The 27,944-nt window shown below is 49.5% G+C and overlaps 1 protein-coding gene and 1 long non-coding RNA gene across 2 annotated transcripts in view; both read right to left on the bottom strand.

The window, feature by feature from the left end:
• Positions 1 to 26,951, bottom strand: part of GFOD1 (Gfo/Idh/MocA-like oxidoreductase domain containing 1) — a 103,858-nt gene extending 76,907 nt beyond the window's left edge. Inside the window, exon 1 of the mRNA XM_061398836.1 lies at positions 25,900 to 26,951. Coding sequence (XP_061254820.1) covers positions 25,900 to 26,152 — 253 coding nt within the window. The 5' untranslated portion in view covers positions 26,153 to 26,951. The remainder of the gene's footprint in view (positions 1 to 25,899) is intronic.
• LOC133236689 (uncharacterized) lies at positions 410 to 23,134 on the bottom strand. Its single transcript, XR_009732983.1, has 2 exons — positions 22,557 to 23,134; positions 410 to 22,426 (listed from the first exon to the last, which is right to left on the bottom strand). It is a non-coding gene; the product is annotated as an uncharacterized LOC133236689 (long non-coding RNA).
• Positions 26,952 to 27,944: the final 993 nt, after the last annotated feature.

Here is a 27,944-nt window from a genome sequence, read left to right as displayed (position 1 = left end):
GAGACTGCAAGCTCTTGGAGGACAGGGACCCCACTCCCTTGCTTCTAATAGATTCAAAATAAACCTTTGTTGAGTTATCGCTGAGCTGAACTTCAGCAATTCCAGTGGGCCTCCCCAGAGGCCACAGATGACCAGTGTTGAATGAAGAGTTTTTGGAAAGAAAATTGGAACTCGATCAGTCCTGGGAATTTGCCCAGAATCTGCCTTAGGTTTCGTTTCCCACCTCTCTGGATGGGGGACACTGATGCTGCCCACATCTACGGGTTCCAGGGACGTCAGGGGTACACCAGGAGTCACAAATTCCATCGGGCACAGCAAGTCCCCTCAAACGTGCCATGCTTGAAGCTGAGAGGCAACTCAGAAGAGCCGTGTTAGGGGCCAAAGGGCAAGTTCAAATTTTGTCTCTGAGTTTCAGTCTTGTTCTTTTTTTTTTTTCTTTCCTGTTTTTGTATGTGATGGTTTTGGTGGTTTAATCACTCAGTTGTGTCCGATTCTTGCAACCCCATGGACTGTAGCCCACCAGGCTCTTCTGTCCATGGGATTTCCGGGGCAAGAATACTGGAGTGGGTTGCCATTTCCTTCTCCAGGGGATCTTCCCCACCCAGGAATCCAACCCAGGTCTCCTGCATTGCCAGCAGACTCAACCGACTGAGCTATGAGGGAAGCCCTTTGTTTTTGTATAGAGTCTATTTTTCATCTCCCAACTTGGTTCTTTGGAAGCAGGGGCTCCATCTCATCCCACTCTGAGTCTCCTTTGCAGCCGCTGGCTGAGTAGCTTGTAGGTACATGGCAGGTTCCTTCAATGCTGCTCCCGTGATGATGACGACAGGCAGCCCCCTTCGCCCCCCACCCCGCAGGCTGGTATCTCTTTGTGTCACCGAGCCAGAGCTGCTGGGGAGGGGGGAGGACGCCCTGGTTCCGAGGGGGCAGGAAGCACCTGCCGTCACAGACCCTCGCCACGAGGCCGTGGAAAGCGCCCTGGGTCTCCTGAGTCAGCCACCACAGCTGTGATTCCTCCAGCGCAGCCATGGTCGGTGAGCAACCCAGGGCCGCCTCCCCCTCTTGTTTTTCCATCCCCTGTCAGCTCACACCTTCCACCCTCCAGGGCAGGGCAGTGCCACTCTGCCCTCGAACTGCCAGCCCTCCTTCGGCAGTTGCTTCCTGTCAGCTGAATCCGCGAGGGCCAGCGGCTCTCTCCCGCCACCGTATCTGGTATGCATGGAGTGCATGCTCTCCTTCACTGTGCGTTCCCTCTCTCTGACTTTAGGGAGAAGTCCATCACCCCACCTCGCCCCAGAATCAGCTATTCTCAGAAACATATGGGAGCCGGGCTGTCTCCACCAAGACAGCCAGCGAGCAGAGGACCGGTCTTGCCAGCTCCAGGAGTGATGGTCATCCAGGACGCCTCTTGTACACCATCGGGGCATCCGTGTGTACCGATGAGTCACCAAAATTCTGGGACACAGCGGGGCCACCTTCAGCCTGTCAGGTCTGAAGCTTAAAGCCCCAACCACAGATTCAGGTGCCGACTGCCGATTCTTAGCTGTGTAACATCGGGCAAGTGACTTAACCCCTCTGTTTCTCCATCTATAAATGAAAACCATCATTTCTTCAAAACGCAGTGCTAAGAATTAAGTGAGATGCCTGGCATATGACAAACGTACTTTTAACAAAAAGGGCTGCATTTCCGTGCAGTGGCTTCTGACATCGCTCATCTTCACTGCTATTGTTGGACCCGTTTAAAACTCCTCTCATTATCTACACACTGGTGGCTCAGACGGTAAAGAATCTGCGTGCAGTGGGGGAGACCCAGGTTCAATCCCAGGGTCAGGAAGATCCCCTGGAGGAGGGCATGGCAATCCACTCCAGTATTCTTGCCTGGAGGATTCCATGGACAGAGGAGCCTTGTGGGCAATAGTCCACGAGATCGCAAAGAGTTGAACATAACTGAGCGACTAACTCAACATTATTTATACAGAGAGTCTCTGTATAAATGGTCTCTTAAGGACCATTTAAAAATGCAAACATTATTTATATTATTTATCAACAAGTAAATAAGATAAAAGCTCTTAGGGGCCTGGGCCATTTACAATAATTCCAACTGGGGGGCTGGTTATTTTGTCCCCAGTTTTTAAATGTCTTGAGTTAAGGCTCTTCCTAGAATTTCTATACTGATGGTGGCTCAGACAGTAAAGAATCTGCCTGCAATGCAGAAGACCTGGGTTCAATCCCTGAGTCAGTAAGATCTCCTGGAGGAAAAAAATGGCAATCTACTCCAGGATTCTTGCCTAGGAAATCCCGTGGACAGAGGAGCCTGGCAGGCTACAGTCCAAAGGGTCACAGAGAGTCAGACACGACTGAGCAACTAGCACTTAAATTTCTATTTCTCTTTGTACCCCTCCCATTGGAGCCAAAATGAATTGGCAGAGCATCTCAGCTCACTTCTGGGTTCAACAGTAAGCAACAGGCTTGAGCTTCTCACCCAACTCACCTTCAGTCTGGTCAACTGTGAGGCCCTGCTTGAGAAGAAACTGGTTTCTGTGAAGTAAAATAAGCTGACATATGTATCCTGTCAAACCCCAGCTCAGTCAAAGTTGGTTCTTATTACCAGAACTTTTTGGAGAGTGAGGATGAAGTCACCCTTCCCCTATCCTTTCCTGGGTCCCCTAATCTTTTCCATCAGAGCCCTGAGGTCAGTGGAGTAATGGATGTTTTCCAACTCTAACTGCTAGAATTTAAACAAAATCTGTCCACCAAACCTCAAATGTCATCACCAGCTTTGCAAACTACATACAACAGCAGCAAAAGAACCCAGTTTGATGGTTAACCTCTGCCTCCCAGTTCCCACTGGCCTCTTCCTTTGGGCTATTACATCTGTTTGGGAAGAAGAAAGTCAAGCAAGCAAGCAATGAAAGAAAAGCACCTTGTGTTCAGGTCGCAAATGCCACCAAGTCGGTGAAGATGGGCTAAGATTTCATTAAGCAGAAAGCATCTCTCCTTTCAAACCAACAAGTCACACAGGTGAACAATCAAGCAACTGAAAGGGAAGAAGGGAAAGGTCTCTTAAGGACCATTTAAAAATGCAAAGCATGTTATCTGTAACACCGCCCTGGGCACTTAATTAACCGTGTGCCCCCATCAAGCCGGGCTCTCCTGACCACCAGACTCCAGAAAGGTGCAGGTGGCCAGCCTGTGGGGGTGGGTGTCCTGGGGTCACGGTGATCATGGGGACTCACTGCCACAGAGCTAGTGAGAGGCAGGGGCAGGGCAGGCCCCCAGATCTGTGCTGTCCACCACCAGAGCCACCAGCTACGTGAGAAGACTCTCATTTCAATTAATTAAAGTGGAATAAAATGTAAAATTCAGTGTCTCATTTGCACTGGCTGCATCTGACGTGCTCAAAAGCCATGTGGGGCCAGCATCTGCCGCACGGGACGGCACGTAATGTTTCCATTAGCACAGAAACTCTACTGGACGGCATCCCTTTGGGTCACAAGACTCCCCAAGCTCTTTCCATTCCACCCGGGTTTCGGTCTCACTTTTACTGCAGGTGCCTCTATCGAGCGCTGTAAAACTGGGTCAGTGGGACAGACCAGCTTTTCTTCTTCATGAAACAGCAGAGAATAGAAAATATCATGTGCCAGTGACATAAGGGGAAGCGTCATGGGATAAAACTGTTTCAACTTGATTCCACTTTGTTGAGACACATACATGCATGTTCTCTATATCGATATATTTATAGTTACATATCTAAGGGGACGACAGAGGATGAGATGGTTGGATGGCGTCACTGACTCGATGGACATGAGTTTGAGCAAACTCCGGGAGATGATGATGGACAGGGAAGCCTGGCATGCTGCAGTCCATGGGGTCGCAAAGAGTTGGACACGACTGAGCAACTGAACAACATAGTTATGTATCTACTTGACCATGAGGTACAACATATTTCTTCCTGTTGTCAGGGTCAGAAAAACTCAGACCCTCTGCACCAGAGCGTGCTCCTGGCCTATAGATACTCTGTGTGTGTGTGCCTTTGCCCCCGCTCACCTTCCCCTCTTCCAGGATGACTCAAATCGCGAGGGAGTGAGGCCGAGCGTCTGTACCATAGCGTCACACGTGGGTTTTCTTGCACACCTGGTTTCCCCTGTGTGCTCTTCCCTGTTAATTCATTACCCCTGGGCACAGAGCCAGGCAACTGGAAGGACCGAGACACTTGTCTGGGCTCCAGGACCCACACACGGGCAGAGGCAGAGGGGAGGCTGGGCAGACAGACCCACAGCCTGGCCAACACTGATTCTGTGGCTTGTGAAGTCTGGCTCTGCTATATCTAGAGCCGAACAGAGCCGAACAGAGTAAAGATGAAGAAATGTCCAGAAATCACCCTTGCTGCCTTGGACCACGCACTCCTCCTGCTTCAGCTGTTAGTTCTATTGTCCCCAGAGGCCAAAAGAAACTGGAATACCCTTTCCCTCATTGGACTTCCCTGGTGGCTCAGATGTTAAAGAATCTGCCCACAATGTAGGAGGCCTGGGTTCAATCCCTGGGTTGGGAAGATCCTCTGGAGAATGGAAATGGCAACCCACTCCAGTATTCTGGCCTGGAGAATTCCATGGACAGAGGAGCCTGGAGGACTACAGTCCATGGGCCACCAAGAGTCAGACACGACTGGGTGACTCACTTTCCCTTACCGGGGTGGTGAACTTTATGCATCAACTTGGCTAGGAAACGACACCTCGTTATCTGAACAAACATTATTCTAAAAGTTTCTGAGAAGGTATTTTTTTAGATGAGATTAACATTTTAAATCAGCAGACTCTGAGGAAAGCACAATATTCTCCACAATGTGGGTGGGCCTTGTCTAATCAGTTGAAGACCTTTACTAGAAAAAGATTGATCTCCCCTTAAAAAGAGGGAATTCTGCCAGATGGCCTTCAGACTTGAACTGCAACACTGGCTCTTCTCTGGGTCTCCAGCCTGCTCTCCGGCCCTGCAGGTTTCAGACTCACCAGTGTTCACCGGCCCTGCAGGTTTCAGACTCACCAGTGTTCACAACTGCAGAAGATCATTTCTTAAAATCAGTCTCTCTCTCATTCATATATACATATGTGAATATACACACATACATAAATACATACACACATTCAGTTGACCCTTGATCATCACAGGTTTGAACTGTGTGAGTCCACTTACAGGCAGTTTTTGTGTGTTTTCCCAATAGACACTACTACAGTACCACACAATCCACTGTTGGCTGAATCCATGCAGATAAAACTGTAGATACAGAGGAACTGTGGATATGGAGGGCCGACTATAAGTTATATGCAGATTTTTTTGACTCTGTGGAGAGGTTTTATCCTTAAACCTCATGATGTTCAAGCAGCAACTGCACATATACACACAAACACACATCCTATTGTTTGCTTCTCTAGAGAAACAAGTTTCTCAGACTAACATACACTCATATTCTATCCAAGAAAGCCTCCTCACGGTTCAAGGCATTCTCTTCTCTCAAATGCCACCTCCTCTGTGCAGCAACCCTCGATTTCTTCTGCCAAAACGATTGCTGCTTCTTTGCTCGTTTCTGTAGTCTATTCCTTGTGCCACATTTTTGCAAACATAATTCTTGTGCCTTGTACCATGATTAAGATTTAGGTTCTGAATCTTGTTATTCAAAGTTTGGTCCACGAACTGGCAGCATCAGCACCCTCTGGAAACTTGTTAGAAATGCAGAATCCCAGGCTTCCCTGGTGGTCCCCTGGATAAGAATACACCCGCTAATGCAGGGGACATGGGTTCAATTTCTGATCCAGAGAGATGCCACATGCCGAGGGGCAACTAAACACGTGACTGAGCCAGTGCTCTTGCTTTTGACCTGTGGTGTTGGAGAAGACGCTTGAGAGTCCCTTGGACTACAAGGAGATCCAACCAGTCCATCCTAAAGGAGATCAGTCCTGAATGTTCATTGGAAGGACTGATGTTGAAGCTGAAGCTCCAATACTTTGGCCACCTGATGCGAAGAACTGACTCATTTCAAATACCCTGATGGTGGGAAAGATTGAAGGCAGGAGGAGGAGGGGACGACAGAGGATGAGATGGCTAGAGGGCATCACCGACTCAATGGACATGAGTTTGAGTAAACTCCAGGAGTTGGCCTGGTGTGCTGCAGTCCATGGGCTCGCAAAGAGTCAGATACGAATGAGCGACTCAACTGAACTGAGACAGTGTTCTAGAGCCTACGAATCACAAATCCTGAAGTCTAAGAGCCTAGAGCCTGTGCTCTGCAACAAGAGAAGCCACCTCAATGAGAAGCCTGCAATGAAAAGTAGCCCCCACTCGCAGCAACTAGAGAAAGCCCAGGCACAGCAGTGAAGACCCAGCACAACCAAAAACAAACAAATTTGAAAAGTTTAAAAAAAAAAAAAAAAAAAGAAATGCATCATCCCCATCCCAGACCTAGGGAACTGGAATCTGAAAGTTTGAAAAGATACTCAGGTGGTTCATATCACATTAAAGTTTGAGAAGCACTGTTTCTGAACAAAGCTCCTGAACTCCAAGGAGCTTGTGAAAATATCAACACTCAGTTGCCACCCTCAGAGATTCTGATGTAATTGGTCTGGGATGCAGGCTGGGTATCAGGATGCTGAAAATCTTCCCAAGGGTTCTTACCGTGTGGCTAAGCTTGAGAACCATTGTAAATGAACCCCTCATTTTATAAGAGAAATTGAGACCAGTGAAGAGACGGTCAAGCTACAAAGTGAGTTAATGTCGGACCCCACCAAAGTTCCCTGTGTCCCTAAAAATGTTAAGGAGAGAGGGGAAAAAATCCATAGGCACTCTCAGCAAATTTTAAATGAAACCTAGGTCGTCCAACACACAACCAATGACAACGCTGTCACGACACCAAGCGTCTCCTCTAGAAAGCGAACCAGCAGGAACAGGTTCTATGAACACAAAGAACCACTCAGTCCAGGCTGGCTCTTAGGAACCCTTCCCATTTTTAATGACTGTCAAACACTGAAACCAGGTGTAAAATTAGTGCTGGGAAAGACAGGAGCCACCGTGGGCTAGGGTGACCCCAAAACGTCCGATGTGGACACAGATTCCACCTCTACTGGTGCCTTGATCTTCTCCTGGCCCCTGCTTATTTGATTATGTAATTCCTGTGGAAGGCACAAGCTGATATTATTGTGCTGCTCAGTGTTACCATGGCACGGATTTTTCATCTGAAGATAGGAGATAACAGGGAGAAAAGATGGGGGGAGTAAACAGAGCTCTTTTCCTTTCAAACCCTCTCTGCATTTAACTTGACGCTAACAGGTAAAGCCCACTAACTCCCCTGCCAGGGTTATGATCAGTTACACCAAGTTTTCCGCCAGGTCACTCCCATCACATGCTTTATGTTTTAGGAAGGGTGCCTAATATGCAGCGGGCACCAACCCGGGAAGACCCTCGCGTGAAAAGTGGCTGCATCCAGATGACTGCTCACGTGTGACAGGGTGACGTTCCCAGTCACCGCCTCCTATAAGCTGTCCCCCGAACAAGTTCTGACCTGGAGTGAATATGTCTTTGGAGAAGAGACATGAATCTGCTTGACGGAGTATGGAATATGTCTTTGATCTGTTGCTGACAATGCAAGAGTTCTTCTTGCACAAAACTACATTTTTCCTTAGTGCCATGGAGGACAATCTGCTTAATGAGGCACCTGCAAACAAAGCTAACCCCAAACACCCACTGTGTCGATAAATTTGTGCTCAGAAATCATACCAAACCCCACTGCATTACTAGCTTGACAGCTGGTAGTGGCAGCCACCCCTGCAGATGAGCTCTCAGCAGTGGTATTAAAGGAAAAAAAAACAAAAAACCACACCATCAACGGCACAATGCATGTGGGCAGGCAGGCAGGCAGGCAGGCACGCGTGCACACACACAAACCTAGGCAAATAGCCTTCCCACTAGGCCACACCGGCCAGGCCACTTTGCCCCCCAAAACACATTTCCTCCTTTGCAGATAAAGGGGAGACTTTATCTTCCTGGTATAAAAGAGAGCTGTGTTTGTCTAACAGATTACAAAACAACAACAGGTCAGGGTAACCAACCACATGACCACAGTAGGAATAAAACAGCACTTAAAAATATCTGCCAGACCCAGATCACTTCCACCAGGAAGTCACTGGGCTTCCCTGTGGCTCAGATGGTAAAGAATCTGCCTGCAATGCAGGAGACCCGGGTTCGAACCTTGGGTCAGGAAGATCCCCTGGAGAAGGAAATGGCAACGCACTCCAGTATTCTTGCCTGGGAAATCCCATGGACAGAGGAACCTGAAGGGCTGCAGTCCATGGGGTCACAAAGAGTTGGACATGACTGAGCAACCAACACAGATACAGATCACTTTGTCCGGTCAGGGCCAAGCTTTGAAAGTGAGTTGTTAGAACGCAAGTGTTGCAGGTGGGAATTTAATAAACTGACTCCAGCGTCTGCATTTTACCATGAAGGTAATGAAAGGTCTAGAGAGGTGACGTCACTTGCCTAAGGTCACAGCTAATTAGTTGTGCTGTCGGGATAAGAATCACCTGTCCAGGCCCCCAGACCAACACCCTCTGGTTGCTCACATCTCCAACCACAGCCCAGGAAGGGATTCCCACAGACCCTGATGAAGCTCCCAGAACAAAGGTTCTGAAGCTGTGCACCAGCTACACCAGCTCAGGTTTGCCTAAAAGGCATGACTTCTGCAAAGAAAAGGGGAAGTGAAAACTGGAAATATTTCCACCGCACCACCTCTATGTTTCTCTGGAAGGCTGAAGCCAACAGGAGCTTCACTTCCCATTCCGGGGCCAGGTCAGCAGGAAGACGAAAACGACGGAGCTGCCCCCACTCTTTCCCACAGTGTTTGGGATTTGGCTGCACACGGTTAGAATTACAAAGAAATCACCCTACAACCGAGAGCCTGTGGCTTCTCCCCAGATTCAGAGTCACTTCCGATTACCTTCCTGAACAACAGCAGAGCTCTTAGGCCCGCAGCAATCCACTTCCACTTCCTGGAAGACCATCTCTCCCCTTTGGACAATGCTGCACTAGTTTTTACACATCACAAACGTCTGCACATGCCTGGGGACAACTGTCCCAGATTTTAAGGATCACAGAATATAAGAACTGGAGAGTCAATTCAGCCAAACATCTTCCCCATGTTATGGTCTCTTTCCTCTGGGGGGAGAAAAAAAAAATCAATGTAGTTTTTTCTATTAAGACCATTGAAAAACTGAAAATTTAAAGAAGAAATAAAAATCCACAATCCCATGAGCCCATAATAACCATCCTTAGGATTCTGGCTGATTACCTACCAGGCTTTAATTTTCTGGGCCAGTGTGTATTTTAAGCAAGGCTATCATCATCATATACAATTACTTTCATATCCTTTTTCTTTACCTATGGTTGTATCAAAAAAATTCCCCACGCTGCTATAGTCTTCCCATACATAATTCCAAAGGCTATTTAGTATTTAATCAACTATATTTACCTAACTGCTCTCCTACTTTGGGACATTTATGTTTGTTCCTAGTGTTTCATGACACAAATAAGGCTTCACTGAACCCTATTGTGCGTGCAGGTTTTTTCAGAGTTGTTATTTGAAGTTATTTCCTTCGGAGAGCTTACCAGAAGTCAATCTCCCATTTTTTTTTTTTTTTCATTGTTGGAGAAACACAGGCCCGGTGTGATTAAATGTCTGATAAGGTAAAACGAACAGCCTCTAGGGACTCCGGTTCCATCCTGACTCAGCTGTCAACGATTAGCCGTGAGAATAGCAATCAGCCGCTCCAACTCCTCTGAGACTCAGTTTCCCTTGAGTGTTAGGGGATTGGTCCCTCCAAGCCTATCACTGTCTCTGTCCACCATTCCACAGGGCCTCCCAGGAGACACCAAATCACCCACCTGTCTCCCTGCTTTTCACATCAGCTGCTCAGGAGAATGACCCGGTCTACGCTCATCGTGAGATCAGAATTGTTTAAACAGGCAGGGGCCTTGCAGTCCAAGCCCGGGCCTTGCAAACTGTGGCAGCTGCAGTGGCTGTTTCTCCCTCCACCCCCGAGTCCTTGGCGCTGAATCCAGGTCAGCCGTGGACTCTGACAGCCCTCGCTTCATACCTGAGTGTGCTGACCAGAGGGTGCTGTGTCGACGGTAAACACACACAGGCCTGCACTTGGGGGCTTCCCAGAATCCCGCCGTGCAGGCGATGGAGCTGGCCCGAGTCTCCTATCAGACATCTCGAGGACAGCAGAGGCCACTGTGAGCCCTAGTCACACCCCCAGGGGGTCCACGCAGGTGCAAACATGGCCCTCAGCCCAGAGCACACGGAACCGACGGAGGACCACGCACTCCTGTGTGCATCTTGTCTACGCCAGAGTTTGCATTTATTTCTGTCCTCTTTAAACAATAAAAAATAACCAGGAGAGAAGGGAAGACAATGAAACCAGCATTTCTCAGGCTCTCAGCATCCTGCTTAACATCTGCAGCTCCCCACCTATTGTCCCCCCAGTGATGGAATCAGATGACGTGCGCTCCAATTTAGTCACCGTTTCCCCCTTTTCATCCTTCGTCTGTGAAAGCCCTATGGCCTGTGCGCATACGGCACGTGGATTTGGCAGCACATTGTGTTGGTAGATACGCCAGCTTTGGAGTCAGGCGCTCCCACGCTGAATTGCGATTCCACTTCTCCTCTGCTGGGTGAAACCTGACAAAATAGCCTGTTTCACGGACTCGAAGACACTGCCGCGAAGACCAATGGTGATTTTAATTATTACCAAGAAAGAAAAGCTGCTGCCAATTAAACTATGACCTGACATCAATTATAAGTCAGTTCCCTATTTTAGATGATAAGTGTGGGGAAAAAAATGCGTCCTAGGTAAGTGAACGAGGCATGATATTCAAGTTCTCTCCCGTGCAACTTCTCACTTCTAAGACGGAGACATTACATGCCCGACCGGAAAGCCTGGTTTTAAGGTGGGAATGAAGTGACGCTTGTGCCCTGGACCTGGTCCAAAGTACTTGAGAACATGTTAGCTCCTCATATGTAACTTTGTCCTGTATTTCCCAAGTCTCCTGCAAATCTGTTATCATACTTTATCACAATTTTAAAAAATACAAAACATTTTAAATTTCAAAAAGAGAAAATGTCAGTTCCTCCTCTCGTTCCAAAAGGGGAGGGTAGGTTCTAGATAGAGTCTGGACGTTCTTAGAAAAGTCCTTAGATGTTCTTTTCAGAACAGCGAGCATATCTCACACGTCTTCGGCCTCTTCTCAACGCCCTCCCTGACGTAGAACAAGGCCGTACACATTCTAGGCATCCAATAGATGGATAGTGAATACAGCGTAAACTAGTTTGAAAGCTTGTGTATGCCCACGTGCGGCACCCCTGTGGGAGGGTGTGGCCGCTGCAAGGACCTGTCAGTGTCGAGCGCGTCTCTCGGAATCATCCTGGGTCATGGGGGCTGGAAAGGAGAAGAGCAGATGGCAGGTACACATCCCCCATGGAACCCGCACGCGGGCAGGCTGTGGACGGCAGCCCGCTGCACGGGGGCCAGCACTTGCGGCTACACCTCAGGTCCGCAGACAAGCGCGGACCTCGGCCTCCCGGGGGAAGCCGGGCTGCCTCTGCGCCGAGGATGCAAACGACTGTGCATGTGAAGGCAGACAGGCCATGTCCCCAGGGGCTCTCAGCCTCTCCCCAGGCCTCTCTGAGACTGCACTGTGCCGTGTAAACAAACGTCCCACGTGGGTGATGCTGGAAGGAGAACAGTTCAGACAAACAGGACTGTGTGGCATGGGGGGATTTTCCCCCAAAGTGTTTACAGCTCCTGTTTTCTCCTCTAGTGCCTCTGGAAAAGGGCAGGGAAACAATCTAATTTCCTACCACCCACTTTTGATTATTCATAGTCAGGTAGGAGAAGAGAGGCACTGCCAATGACAAATTTAAACGACAAGTCATCTGAAATCCTGATGCTGCCCTTGCCTTGAGTCAAGAGACATCACAAAGCCACCCACTGCTGCCTCCAAGCTCCAATTAGTTGGAATTTCACAGTCCCGGTTCCCTAAGGAACGCTCACACAGATGGGTATTGCTTTCACAAAGTTAATGGGACTTGAAAGGGGAAGAAAGCAATAAAAATTACTGAAACAGCAATAACCTATTCGTGGAGGCGTATCTGCTTGAGTGCTTGTGTAGCCTTTGCCCTTGGATGAAGACAGGACAGAGGGAGCAGGGGGAGGAGGAACAGTCAGAAACCACGTCCCCACCAGAGCTGCAGAGCAGAGGCTGTGGAGGGGGAAGGCAGGATGCTCCCCAACCCAGTCCCAGGCCTGCCCGCAGGGTTCTCGCGAGATCCAGGGGCATCAATCTTGCCCCACCCCCAACCCCTAGATGCAGACTCCAAAGCTCCTGTGCTTCTTTGTGCTTTGGGCTCTTCATTGGCCAAAGGCGAGAAAAACCTCAGAGGGTTGCTGAGAGGCTTAAGGAAGCATCGAGGGGAACCTGCATTCCTGCCCTGGTGTCACTCAGCCTCCTCTGGGGACACCTGCCACCCAAAGTCCCCGCGAGGACCCCCAAGGCTGGGAGTTATGTCACTTACTTCTGGTTGCCCATTTCTGACCTCTAAAGAAGATTTTAGGAGACTTACCCCAGTACTTCTTATTAATAACAGAGTCCTTACTAACAAATACAGGAGGTGGTACCTACACATCATTAAACATCCACTAATCATTAGCACCTCATTCCTAGGAGAAAAGGAAACACATGCAAAAGTTTGGATTTCTCAAAAATCCCTGTTCAGATCAAGAATAAATGACTGCTTTGCTCACAGCCAAAGTTTCCAGTCCAACAGAAGTTTCTACAATGATGGAAATGTTCTACGCTGCAGTGTCCAATATGGTAGCCTCCAGCGGTGCATCCCACCACTGGTGGCCTTTGAGCACTTGAAACGTGGCTACAGCAATTGAGAACCCGGATTCTTTATTTTATTTAGTTTTAATTTATACAAAGTTAAAGAGCCATGTATGATTAGCGACTACAGTAATGCAAAGATCTGGAGAGTGCCTGGTATACAGTGTTAGTTGCTCAGTCATGTCTGATTCTCTGCAACTCCATAGACTTAGCCCACCAAGCTCTGGGATTTTCCAGGCAAGAATACTGGAGCCAGTAGCCATTCCCTTCCCCAGAGGATCTTCCCAAGCCAGGGATCAAACCTGGGCCTTCTGCATTGCAGGCTGATTCTTTACCATCTGAAGCCACCAGGGAAGCCCCACCTGATATACAGCTGGTGCTCAATAAAGACTGGCTCAAGGGAAGAATGAATGGACACTAACTCACCATCCTAAGTCCTGATTAAGCAGGATTCCCATGCTTTTTGAGCACCCACTTTAAACAAATCCCTGTTTAAGTCTACGACCTTCTGAGTTAGGTATGTTTATCATCTCTGTTTTACAGATAAAGAAACGGAGGCTCAGAAAAGTGCAGGAGCCCCAGCCATGTAAAATGGAGTAAAAGCCAAGACTCAACCCCACACAGGAGGACAGGCAGCCTCTTAAAAAACTAGTCAACTTTTCCACTGATGAGAAAAGCATTCCGATACCTCACTTTAATTTCTACAGGATGACACCAGATTCAACGATTTTTTTAGAAACTTGGAAAAGGAAAGAATTTTTCCTTTTGAAACGGAGCAATGAATATACAGTGTTTCACATTTGGGCATCTTTTAAGAGCCTAGCCAGACAGCGCACCCACCAAGCAAGGACCTCCTGGGTCCCCAGTCAAGAATTAACAGTGCATCCCACCACTGGGGCTGCTCCGTAAAATCAACTCCCATGACAGCCGACTCCTCTGCAGTTGCCGCCTGGTCATTATGTAGGTCATCATAGGAGGTTCTCACCTCCTAAGGCTGACAGGTGACAGCCTGTGACACCTGTCCACCTCTCATGCACTGAAGTGTCCTTCTCCAAGGAGATCACTCATCCCTTCTCACCCAGTGACTCACAGCCCCAGGCCTGCCTCGCCCCTTGGCCCATAAAGAAAGAAAGTGAAGTCACTCAGTCATGTCCGACTCTTTTGCAGCTCCATGGACTGTAGCCCATCGGGCTCCTCCATCCATGGGATTTTCCAGGCAAGAGTACTAGAGTGTGGTGCCATTGCCTTCTCCAGGGGATCTTCCCGAGCCAGGGATTGAACCTGGGTCTCCTGCATTGTAGGCAGATGGTTTACCATCCGAGCCACCAGGTAAGCTCTTAACCATAAGGGGCAGAAAGAACACTGACATCTATACACTACCTACCACGTGTGTAACACACAGCTAGTGCAAAGCTGCTATACAGTGCAGGGAGCTCAGCCTGGTGCTCTGTGATGACGGACATGGGTGGGATGGGAAAGTCAAGAGGGAAGGGATAGATGTGTACATACAGCTGATTCACATGGTTGTACAGCAGAAAATTAACAGAACCCCTAACAGCAATTATATACCAATTAAAAAAAATAAAAACTAAAGCAAGTTAGAGCTAAAAAAAAAAAATGAAGAAGAAAGACATCACCATCCGACACAAGCACAAAACCAGAAGATGAGCTCGGCCAGCTCCATCTTCCCCTCTGTTGACCCTCCCCTCCCTCACGGCAAGGCCCCGCCCCACTCCATCACAGAGAGAGAGTCCCATCACACTGAGAGCACCCGGCCTCACAAGGCTTCCAGCTGCTTCACACCCCTTAAGGGGGCTTCACACCCCTTAAGACCCCTTGGGTCTCTCTCAATGGGGTTTTTCCCAACGCCCCCCCAAGCTGCTTCCTCTGCCTCCCCCAGAGCTGTATCATCCGTGACTGTCACTATTTGGGATCCGAGGGCGAGAGGCAAGAGGCACTTACTGCTGACAGTGCAAGGGGAAGACTTGCTGACTATATGTACATTTAATTCTAGGTAAGAAAATTTTTTATATTCCGGACATTTTTAAACCACTCTTTCTCCGAGGCAATTGATTCATAGGAAACAATTTTTCCCAGAGTGCTGCTACAGAGCCAAGCGGTTCCTTGAAAAGGATTTTACATCATGGAGCGTTCTACAACTTCCTTTTAGTTATTTACATCGGACGGTAATGAATCTGCCTGCAATGCAGGAGGCCCAGTTTGATCCCTGGGTCGGGAAGATCCCATGGAGGAGGGCATGGCAACCCACTCCAGCATTCTTGCCTGGGAAATCCCGTGGACAGAGAAGCCTGGCGGGCTACAGTCCTTGGGGTCACAAAGAGTCAGACACAACTGAGCAACTAACACCCTCTTCTTGGTCCAGTATAAGCCCCACCTCCTCCAAAGTTTCTTCCAAACCATCTCACGCTCAGGAATAATCTGCAGTTCTCAGCTCTCAGGCAGCATCCATTATCTGCAAGGCCACCTCCTCGGGGACCCAGGCTGCCCAAGGGGAAGGGCACTGGGGACCAGTGTGGTCTATTCTCACCGCCCCGTGCATTTGATCTCTAACCTCAAACTCAAGCTCCTCCCTCAGCCAGACAAAAGCTCATCAGTGAACTGGGGCCAGTGCTTCTAGAAGACAGCAGGACTTCATCCCCGATGAGAGGAAGTCCCTCCCAAGTCTCACTGTCGCATCTCCCATTCCACCCACACCACACTTTCTATGAAGAGAATCCTCTTCAAACACTTCCTCCGCTTTTCCCCTTTCTTCTAGCACCCTTTATAGACTGGCACTGGCAAGCTACCCAGGTGGCCAGCCCTTAATCCGGTGCTGATATTTTGGGGTTACTCAAGGGCCTGAAGCAAACACTTCCTGCTGCTGCAGGGTAACGATTCATTCTGTACTTAATCACATACTTCGTTGCATTTCTGTGTCCTTGCGAAGGGTTATCTTCTCTCAAGAACAAAGATTGTATCTTACTATCTAGAGTATTGCTCACCACACCTACAGGCATTCAAAGGCATTTATTAAATAGAAATGGGGAAGGGGGAAGGACTCTCTCTCCAGACACGGGGCAAAATAAATGATTGAAAGGTCCTGGGGCACCTCTCAGAAAAAAAAAGAAAAATCTTTGAATTGGGAAGGGTCCTCAAAGGATGTTTAGAGTACCATCAGGGCCCCTGGCAACTCAGGAGCCCCTGTCATCGGCATCTGCTCACATGATTGTCTCTCTGTTTTAAATAATGAACCATTTCAATGAATATTTGGCAAAGCTAATTTCACTTGGGTTGCAGAATTAGTTCATCTGTATCTAGTTTCAAAATCAAAAATAAAGAGTAGCATTTAAAACCCAAAACCTACCCCTAAGTTAACAAGAAAATCATAAAACCATTGCTTCCACCTCAATAATAAGATGACAAACAACCCAATTTAAAAATGGTCAAGAGATCTGAATAGACATTTCACCAAAGAAGATCTATGACTGACTAATAAGCACATGAAAAGGTGCCGGGCATTATTAGTCATTAGGAAAATGCAAATCAAAATCACAAGATACCGTTGTGCACTAACTGTAACAGCGACAAGTGGAAAGACTGACAACATCAAGTGTTGGTGATGATGTACGGAAATTAGAATTCTCCCACATAGCTGGTAGGAATATAAAATAGTGCAGCTACTTGGAAAATACTTCGGCAGTTTCTTAAGTTAAATATACGTACTATGCATGCATGCCTGGTCAGACACTCAGTGGTGTCTGACTCTTTGAGACCCCATGGACTGCAGCCCTTCAGGTTCCTCTGTCCATGGGATTTCCCAGGCAAGAACACCGGAGGGGGTTGCCATTCCCTTCTCCAGGGCATATTCCTGACCCAGGAGTGGAACACAGATCTTCTGCATTGCAGGCAGATTCTTTACTGTCTGAGCCACCAGGTAACCCATAAATTTCACTGCTAGATATCTAGTCAAAAGAAATGAAAACATGGGTCTATAAAAGACTCGTATGCAAATGTTCATTGCAGCATTATTTATAATAGCTAAAAACTAGAAACAATACAAATACCCATCAAATGATGAATGGATAAAACAAAATGTTTTCTACGTATATAATAAAATATCATTCGGCAATTAGAAAAAACAACGAACTCCTGATACATGCAACAGAATGATGAATATCAAAAACATGCAAGGTGAAAGAAGCCAGGCTTAAAAGACTACATTTATATGAAATTCCTAGGAAAGGCAAACTGTTAGCAGATCAGTGGTTGCCTGGTGCTAGGGATGGGAAAGGGGGATTGGCCAAAAACAAGCATGAGGAAATGTGGGGGGATGTTGGAAGTGTTTGAAGCCTTTGGTGGTGATAGTTTCACAAGCACCTATGTTTACTAAAAATCATAAAATCACTCACAACGGTGAACTTATGATTAAATATAAAGCATGTCTCAGTAAAGCTGTTTTGCTTTTTTTTTTTTTAAGTAATGCTAAAGCTGCAAACCAACTTAATTTGGGGCTTCAAAACTGGATAGTTTCAGTTTATGGATATTAAAGCTAACTAAGAGAGCATCTCAGTACCCTAAGGGCTATTCTAGTCACAAATCGGAAATTTAAAAAACAATTCATATCATTTAATGTAAAGTTTCTTTTCCGCAATTTTTCATACTCATTAACAATTCTCAGGGCAAGTCTAGAGGCTTCCCTGGTGATCCAGTGGCTAAGATTCCACATTCCCAATGCAGGGAGCCCTGGGTTTGATCTCTGGTTGGGGAACTGGATCCTGCATGACGCAACCAAGACCCAGTGCAGCCAAATAAATAAACACTTTTTTAAATAAAGTCTAAACCCCAAGGCATCCCAGACTTGCCCAAACCTGAGAGACCAGTTCCCCCGCAGCCCTGCTGACAAGTCGAGGGCCGTCAGGGAGAGGGGTCCATGAGACTCCCAGGCGGGAGTGCAGGAAAGTCTTTTGACAGCATTCCCTTTGGGTTGAGCCCGAAACACAAAGGAACCCCCCCTTTGTGTGGGTGGATGACCACCCAACATCTTCCAGCTTCCGAGCAAGGCTCAGTGAGTGCGTGTGTCCTGAGTCTCTTCAGTCGTGTCCGACTCTTTGTGACCCTATGGACTGTAGCCCACCAGGCTCCTCTGTCCCTGGGACTCTCCAGGCAAGAATACTGGAGTGGGTTGCCATGCTGTCCTCCAGGGAATCTTCCCGACCCAGGGATCAAATCTGCATCTTTTATGTCCCCTGCATTAGCAAACGGGTTCTTTACCACTAGCATCACCTGAGAAGCCCCCAGGGGCCCACACCTATCAGCTGAGTCCCCCAGAGTGGCTTCTCCTAGTCTTTCTAGACCCACAGTCCTGGCCAGGTCTGCAAGGCGTCTCCTTGCCCAGCTCCCCTGGCCACGTGGCCTTGGTCCAGACGAAATCTGTACTTGTCAGCATTCTCCAGAGAAACAGGATCAATAGAATATGGATAAATAGAGAGCGAGGTTTAATTTTAAGGAATTGGCTCATGCCATGAAGAGGACTGGCAAGTTCTAAAATTTATAGGACAGGACAGCAGGCTGGAAACTGGAGAAGAGCTGATGTTGCCATTTCCAGTAGGAAAGCGGTCTGAAAGCAGAAGTCCTCCTTTCTCGAGGGCCTCAGTCTTTCCTGACTCCTTCGAGGCCTTAAGCTAATACTTGAACTCAAAGGGTCTCTGCCTCCTGGTGGTCCTCTGCTGATAGACATCATGCAACAGGTGCTCCGTGAAGACCTGCAAACCCACATAAAACTCCATGGAGATGGTCATGTTCATCTACTCTCCCGTTACCTACTTAAAACCCATGTGCATTCCTAAATTTAGTAATAATGACAAGGTTGGCATCATTTGATCCCCGTATACGTTTTTCTCTCTACTGTTTTACCATGGTCATTTCAACAGCACCAAAATGCCAAATGTGGAATTTCACAAAGTAGATAAAGAACCTCTATCATCAAGAAATATCTGCAGCTGTAAAATCTTTAGCCAAGTCTGTGTTCTTATAATCAGCACCTGTGTGCAGTGTGGACTGGCTCAGAATGACCACTCTTAATCCCTCCACCTCTGCCCTGCAATAGACTGGTCCCTGCAGCATTTTGTGATGTATCCCCCACATTGTGAGAGAACCTCCAAAAAGGCTGGGTCAGGAGAAAGCATCAGGCAGGAATAGGAACACCTGGGGGCGGGGAGGACTGCCCTTATCAGGCAGCGAGACAAGTAATTTTTCTGTTTGGGAGCTGCATGTGGACAGTGTTCCGCCCATCACACAGGCGCAGGAGGCAGAGGAGGCTGCCTGAGAGAGAGATGCTTGATAGAGGCGACGCGCGGAGAAAAGCAGAACTCAAAATGGTGAAATTCCAGGAGTTCGTGGGTTCCAGGTACCTACGGAGACCCAGCAACATCCCTGCCCCGAGCTCCACGAGGTGCCCTGCATCCTTCCCACAGGTGATGCTAAATCTTCCCAGAGGACGGTGAGTACCTGAAAACTCACCATCAGCACTTTGGAGACCGTGTATCTATGAAGCCAGGACTGGATTTTCAGCACGGACGCCATCGGAAGCCTAGTTTACACACATTCCCTTTTTAAAATAAGGAAACTTCAAACTCTACTTTCTGAATCTAGCAGGAAGGAGTCATCTCATCAGAAAATGAAGGGGAAAGTATCTCCAGAAATACCACTTGGGACTGTCTAAATTACTGACCACACTGGGGAGAGGGAGAACCAACATTTACTGAGCTGATGCAGACAAAGGAGGGTGGGGAGGGGCAGTGAGCATGAACTAGGTCTTTATCTTGCCTCCCACATTTAAACTGTGTATGATAGTATCCTTAACTCCATTTTATTGATGAAAAAACTGAGGCTCACAAAGGGTGTTACCTCTGCCAAAGCCACACGGTTGCAACCTGCCAACCTTTCCCAACGCTGGTTACTTTTATGTATCACCACGTCTTAAATCATAAGGCTCTTGGATGGATCAGGATGTCCTTGAATCAAAATAGAGAACTAATTGCCTATGTCTTTCTCAGTGAAACCTTTAAAACACGTTATTTACTTTCACTTTTTTTTGGGGGGGGTGGTTCTTTCCCAGTTTCAGCTATCAAAATGTCCAACTTCTTCATTTGGCTTCTTCCCACTCCAAAATAAACTTCTGCAGACTTGTATGTTTGCAAAGCCAGATACCATCAACAATCATTCACCTGAACCTAATTTCAGTTAGATGAAATGAGGCTGGTGATGCTTGACTTTTCCTAACAGTAAATAGAGTCATTTCTTTCATTTACATAAAGCCCCAGAGCTTTCTCAACTCTACACCAAATCAATAGACCGAAATAATTTCTCTCTGTGCTCAGGGGCAGACACTCAGATAAAAATGCAATTGCCTTTACTACAGACTTCAGACAGGAATAGACAGAGAACAGACCTTGAAGGAAGAACAGGAAATGCAGAGTTTGCTGGAGTTTCAGAACGGTTACTATCAACTCCAAGTACACCGTGTGGTTATCTGCAGCCGTATCTCTGCTCGTGTGGCAACGGTGACCGAGGGGGCCCTGTTTCCTCCCCACTCTCTCAGGCCTGTCCCCGCAGCCCTCCTCAACCTTGAGCAATTTGCTGACACTGTGAAGTAGGGCAGAAAAGGACACAGTGCTCCCAGTCCACAGCTAATGATGCCAAACAAGTTGGGGCAAGATCAGAGTGAAGCAAGTTCAAGGCTCAATGAAACCCTACAGCCTTATTCAAAGCAGCATCCACCCCAGGGGGAGACCTCCCCAAGGAAGCCTGCACTGTTTTCTCTAAAAATCAGGGCAGGGACCGTGGACACAGATGTCGTCTTGTGACACATAAAGGCAACAGGTATTTTAACACAGTTCCCCTGCCAGCTTAACAACTCATGGTGGGGGACGCCTTGTTTTCCCAGAGGCAGAGAACCGTCACACTTCTGTGTCTGGCTGCTCCAGTGTATGTGCCACCTGACAGCTGGATGGAAATTTTGCATCTTGGGTCCCACCCTGGAATCTGCATTTTGACAAGATCCCCAACCACAAATTAATGTTTGCAAGGTACCAGGCTACTGCACACCGGACAAAAATGTTCTGTATTTACTGACACATCCTGTTGATAAGCAGAGCATTCATTCATTCGATGAAAGGCATTCATTTGGCAATCAAGAAATATTTATAGCGTGCCTATGATGTGACTCAGTGCCTGGCACTGTCTAGGGGAGATAAGGCAACCCGGTGAGTCAAGCAGACAAAGGCCCTACCACCTCGAAGAACTTACATTCTAACTGCGGAGACAAGTAGCAAATAGAAGAATAAGCAAACACATAAAAGAGATTATCACCACCTTTGACAAAGAATCCATGGATTTATCCTTGGAGCACACTGGCCTGCAAGCAAAATGCTGTATGTGCTAGATTATTCATTACAAATTTGTATACGCAAAAGGTAGGAAACAACCGAAATGTTGAGTCACGGGGAACTGCTTAAATAAATTCTGGCTTATCTATACAGTGAAATGCCATGCAGCCAAAAACAGGAAGAACAGGACTTTTACCTTCTGAGTTTTCCATATACACCTGTATGTATGTGTGCACGCTCAGTTGCTCAGTTGTGTCGGACTCTTTGCGACTCCATAGACTGTGGCCCACTAGGCTCCTCTGTCCATGGAATTTTCCAGGCAAGAATACTGGAGTGGGGTGCCATTTCCTACTCCAGGGGATCTTCCCCACCCAGGGACTGAACTGGTGTCTTCTACATTGGCAGGTGGACTCTTTACCACTGAGCCACCTGGGAAGTCCAGTATAGACTTTTAAAATCTTCAAAAGGGACATAAAAACTTATAACCATGATTACCACCAGTTGACAGGGACTAGGCGACACTTCCTCCTCACTGTGTACTATTTTGAATGTGTTAGAGCTTTTGAAATTTGTACCATCTGAATATATAACCTACGTAAAATAGCTGAATTAAATCTACTCTTTACACAGATGCTTTAATGTGAGTGCAAGAAAAGATGGAGGTACACGGTGCTGAGACTTGGGGAGTTGGGGTTGGGTCAAGATTGAGGAAGGTGCAGGATTTGAGGAGGAGGTACCACTGGGGCTGAACCTGGAAGGGTGAAACAGGCATCCATCACACACACGAGGCAGAAGGGAGTTCCTGACAGAGGCGTGGACGCAGGAACAAAAAAGGGTCTTTCCAGGAAACACCTGCAGTTTGGTTTAGTTGCAGGGCGTGGGGTTCCAGAACCACCGGCAGGACATGAGGCTGGACAGAGGTGAGGTCTTGCCTGCTGTGCCAAGAAGCTGGGGCTTTTCCTAGAAGTGATGAAAGCAGGGAGCAGTAACATGAGCAGGTTTGCAACTCTTCGAGGTAATTCCAGCAGCAGCGTGGAAGGTGGACAGAGGCAGGGCTGGAGGTGGGCAGACTGGAGCCTAATTCAGATGAGATAAGGGCCTAGTTCCTTCTGTGGGGGAAGCAATGGCGTAGACGAGGCAACAGACATGAGAACAGTGGGGAGTCGGCATCAACCAGATTTAGGAACTGATTCCATCAGAGGGGTAGACACAAATAAAGGATAACGCCAACCATCTCACCTGATGGGGGTACAAGGTGCCACTCTCTAGGAAGGAAGTGAGGCAAAGGAGCACATTTAGGGGATGGGAGACGAAGGCATGACTATTTCCGGGGAGGTGGGGGAAGCACAGCGGTAGGTTCACATCTCTAGCTGTATGTCCTTGAAAAATTCGACTCCACCCTCGTCTGTAAAATAGGGCCAACAGTCATCCTAGAGGATTATTTTAGTCATGAAACAAAACATGTCACAGACCGCACCTACCCCATTGCACATAGTAGGCATGTGACAAGAGGCAGCCCCAGACACTGTGCCCCGGACACTGTAGAAATTATACATTGTAGAAAAATGTCTCCAACAGAGAAATGCTAAGTTCACTAAGGTAGGGATTTCAGGCCATTTTTGGAAATCAGTGGAGGATGCTGTGGTTCCATTGATCACAAGTTTTGCGTCTCCATCCTGGCCACCGCCCCTCACCTCTGACCAGTATGGATGGAGGGCACAGATCTCTTGCCATTGCTGGGCAAGCAACTCAAAGAAGGACAAGAGGAGGCCAGGACCAACCAAGCTTGGCTTGTTTCAATTCCAGGCAAACACTAATATCTGCAAACCCTCAATGGCCAGGCCGGCTCCATAACTGTTTGGGGTTTGTCACTTCCTGTGTTGCATGCGTTCAACCTCCAACTGTGACAGCACAGCAAACCGAGATGACCAACCCATCGGTCATGCGCAGATACAATGGAAAGAAGAGTCAAGTCTAGCGATTTTCCGGTGAAGATGAAGCCTCGAATGAGCCCAAGTCCAGTCATCTCTAAATCCAGAGCCTCCACATTGCCTACAATCAAAAGCAGGTGGTCTGATTACCTGTGAAATCAGGAATTTTAAATGGCCAAGACTTACCATGAAAATATGAACAAACCCCTATTCCTTAGGCATGATTACACCATGTCTATTTCTTTCGCCTCTGACACTTCATTCTGAAAAGGTAACCCATGTCTGTCTTGTTAAGGAAAAAAAAAATCACAGGGATTTTTAAAAATAAGATCAGAAGTATCCAGAAATGTATCATCTGTGCCACTTCTCTCAAAGCCAGAAAACCAGAACATCCCTGTTCCCCAAACTGCTGCCCTCCAGGAGCCATGCTCTGCAGTTGCTCTGTGGGCCTGACCTTCAGGGCTGAGCTGCCATGGGGTGGGGGGGGCAGGGGAACAGTGTTACAACAAGGTCTTTCTGATGTGATCAGTCATAAGTCCTTGAGCAGAGACAGGGCTCAAGACGGATCTGTTTTATATGCATTGCCCTTACAGATTTATGCTATAAGACAGTTATCATCTGTTGAATATGCACAGCTCCATCGTGAGCACAGAGGCTAGCTACCCAACATATATATTAGATCAAACAGAAAAGAAATATTGGCCAGAACCCCACGACATTACATTCAAAACCAAAGAAACCAGGCAACAAAAGTTAGAAGCTTAATAAAATTTACGTGAAAACTGACAGCCGTGGACAGCCTCCTTAGATATCCTATCAGATGTACCATCTGAGACAACAAAAGAATGGCCTGATAAAAGTGGTTTTCTAGGGATAGCGTGTTCTACATCTGATCATAGTTCTGGAAAGATAAAATTAAAATATATGTACATGTCACCAACCCTAAGTCCATGCCTGTTTTTAAAAATAAAACATTCTTTCCAAGATTGCATAAATTCCCACTGGTCTCTGGATGCTGTCTCCGCTCCTTCCCAGGGTTTCTCCTCCAACTCTTCCCTAACGTGGCGTCCTGAGCCCTAAGCTGCGTCTCTTTTCCTGAACAACAAAAATTCCAACTTTCAAGGGTGGGCAATGACATTTTCTCAGGCCCGAAGGAGCGAGCACAGAGTCAGCCACGACTGAACAACCAAGGAGTGAGCAACCATCCAGGTGCATGTAATAACTGCTGATAGACAACAAAACATGCACTGCTTCCTCTGGGCATGGCAGGGACTCTGATACTCTGCTCGCAGATGGTCCAGTCTGCCTGGACTAGGTGGGGGAAACCGGCGGTGATGGCTGTTAAGCTCATCCTCAACATGCCTGTCACCAGGTCCTGGAACTACTCTTGCCAGGAATTAAGGAGGGACCATTGCATGTTCCCACGTGACACTGGCAGCCTCTGGAACTACTGCATTCATTCATCCCTAAATTACTAAGCTGTTACTGTTGAGTCGCTAGTCCTGTCCGACTCTTTTGCCATCCCGTGGATTTGCCCACCTGATGTGAAGAACTGACTCACTAGAAAAGACCCTGATGCTAGGAAAGATTGAAGGCGGGAGAAGAAGGGGACAACAGAGGATGAGATGGTCGGATGGCATCACCGACTGGATGGACGTGAATTTGAGCAAGCTCGGAGAGTTGGTGATGGACAGGGAGGCCTGGCGTGCTGCAGTCCATGGGGTCGGAAAGAGCCGGACACGACTGAGCGACTGAACCGAAATGACTGCATCCTACCAGGGTCCTCTGTCCAAAGGATTTTCCAGGCAAGAATACTGGAGTGGGGTGCCATTTCCTCCTCCATGGAACCCAAGTCTCCTGCATAGGTAGGCGGATTCTTTACCACTGAGCCAGCTGGGAAGCCCTAAATTACTAAGATCCTACTCCAAAACAGCGCAGAAGTCAGTTATTGGGCAGCAGCACCTGAAAGTTAAGTCTTTCTGGTTTTATCAAATAACTCCCAGACGTCCTAAAAGATACGCGCCCCACCCCCATCCCACCACTCCGACCATTCTAGCAAAGACGAAATAATTCTCTGATTGTCACATCTCTAATCTCCCTCTAAACTAACAACGCCGCAGAAAGAAACAAACTATCCTAGCAGGGCGCCACAGCTGCTGACAATCAGGTAATCTATTTGCCCGCAGGAAAACCCGAGACACGTGTGCGGCCCTTTATTCAGGCGTTCCTGGGCGCGCACCCGCCTCTCGCAGGCGCGCACGCACACACACACACACACACACACACACATTCGGGCGCTACACAAACAGCTGGCGACTTAGTTTTGTCTTCCTGCGAGCGGCTCATCCCCAGTCCTAAGCGTTTCCTCCGCCTGATCGACTTCCCCGGAACCCGCGCCTCCTCCAGCCTCCGCGCCACGCACGTGGGAAAGCGCGCCCGAGCGGTGCCAGAAGGGAGGAGGGAAGCGTAGGTTTGGGGAAGGCCAGGGATGACGGAGGCGAAAGCTCCGAGTGGGATGTGGGATCTCGGGTCCCCGGGGGCGCCGTAGGTACCATGTAAGCTTCCGGGATGAAGAAGGGGCGAGGGGGAGAAAAGCAGCGGGGGAGGGAAGGCGAGAAGGGGCTGGGGGGAGGTGGGGAGGGGTCGCTCACCCAGAGTCTTGACGGCGATCTGCCTGGTGAGGGGCGGCGGAAGGTTGATGCACACCAAGTCCACGTCCTGATGCAGCAGCACTTCGTCAATGCGGCTGGTGTAGAAGGGGACGCTCATCTCCTTGGCCAGCTCCTCCGCTTCCTCCTGCGTGCGGCCCCACAGCGCCTTCACCGCGAAGCCCTCGTCTTTCAGCAGCGGGATGATGACACGGGCCGTGAGGCTAGTGCCGAACACGCCTACCCCGGGAAGCATGGCTGCTCCGATCCGCCTGGTTCGGCGTTAGCTCGGGATCTCCGCTCAAACACGCGCACGCACACACCACACACAAACACACACACACACCCCTCTAGACAGTCTGGCACCCGGCTCGCCGCGGTGCGCCAGCCACCGTGCACTGGGCAGGGCGCCCGGGTGCCCAAGAACGCACCGAGCTGCAGGAGCAGCGGGCTCGGGCGTCTCAGCACGGTGACCGCTGCAGTGTCCGCCACGCGAGGCTCCGGTCCTTCCCAGAGGCGGCGGCAGGCACCCCGCCGGGGCGCCCGAGGCCCCGAAGCCCCGCGGAACCCGGGCTCAGGCGGCTCCCCCTCGGCAGCGCGGGCCGGTTGCGTGCGCCCCGCCGAGGCCGCTCCATGGCCGGCTCATCCCCGCGCGCCCGCGCCGCCGCAGCCGGGACCGGCTCTCTCCCCCGCGCGCGTCGTTTACCGCAGCCGGCGAGTTGCACGCACAAGCCTTGACCGGACCGGCCAGGCTGCGGGGGGGTAGGGGTCCCAGTCCTCGCTGCCCGCCGCTCCAAAGGAAATAAACCGGCGGCCACCGGGAGGCCGGCTAAGCAGGAGGCTCGGAGGGCGCCGGGCGCGGATGCGGAACGGCAGAGCGGCGGCGGCCACTACCCGGCGCCAGCCTTCTCATGCTGCTGCCATGTTCGCTCGCCGGGCGGCCGGGGCCGGGCTCCGGGCTCCCGGCTCCCGCGGGCGCGAGGGCGGAGTTGGTGAGTTTGGCTGTCAGCGGCCGGGGGAGGCGGGGCCCTGGGGGTGCCTGCCCCGCCTCCGCCCCAGCGCCGCTCGCCATTGGCCGCCGCGCGCCGCCCCCGCCCCCGCGCCGCCAGGGCCCCGGGTGCGCGCTGCGCCCTGGCCAGCACCCGCGCGGCTCCTCCCCGGCCCCGCCTCGCTCGCCTCCAGCTTCGCTCATCTCCCCGTTCTTCACCCTCCGCCACCTCCTTCACCCTATCCTCGCCTCTTCCCAAACCCCGCCCCGAACAAGCCAAAATAAGTGTATCGAGGCAGGGCACGCCCCATCAGGCTAGTCGTCGGTGCCTTGGAAAAGAGCAGAGGGCGCCGGGGCCCCGGCGGGAGGCCAGGGGAGGCGGCCAGGTGTGAGCAGCGAGTCATTACTACCTCCGCTACGGGAACGACGCTGGACAAGCTCTCCTAGCATGCTCCCTTAATCCCCACACCAACCCTAAAGTTATAGGGAAACCCATAAAACCGATGATGTAACTGAGTCCTGGGAAGATTCAGGGACTCGCGCAAGGTTGCACAACAGGTAAACCACAGGCCTGGAGTTGGAATCCCGGCTCCGGAGCTTGGGCGGCGAGCCGGGGGCGTTCTCCTCTCCAAGAGGGCCTCTGATCGTGCACCACCCTCTCCAGGCCACGCACGCAAGGTCCAGCCACCTGCCTCCCAGACAGTCTCGTCTTGATAAGTTCTGCTTCCCAGGGGGGGCGGCGGCCCGCCGTGGAGAAAGGGGTCCCCGAAACGGCTGCGGCACGTGTATGTCGCTTCTGGGTTTGGAAACAAGAGGGGGTCGCTCGGCCAGAGGACTCGCCAGCCTCTCGCCTTGCGCTTTGGCTCCTTCACCATCACTTTCCGGGCCCTCCACTCGCTTGTCCCCCCACCTCAACTCTCAGCTGCCTCCCCGAGCCCTCGTGGAATAGCCGTGGCGGGCAGGCCGAGGCTGACCCTGCGTCCCACAAGCGGTGGGGACCTTGCGCATGAATGGTTTCCTGCCCTATCTTCGACACCCCTCACTCGGCCTGCCTGGCTCG

The sequence above is a fragment of the Bos javanicus genome, chromosome 23 (genome assembly GCF_032452875.1).
Source record: "Bos javanicus breed banteng chromosome 23, ARS-OSU_banteng_1.0, whole genome shotgun sequence".
Classification (NCBI taxonomy): domain Eukaryota; kingdom Metazoa; phylum Chordata; class Mammalia; order Artiodactyla; family Bovidae; genus Bos; species Bos javanicus.
Note: the sequence above shows the minus strand (reverse complement) of the source record. Positions and strands in the feature narration are given on the sequence as shown.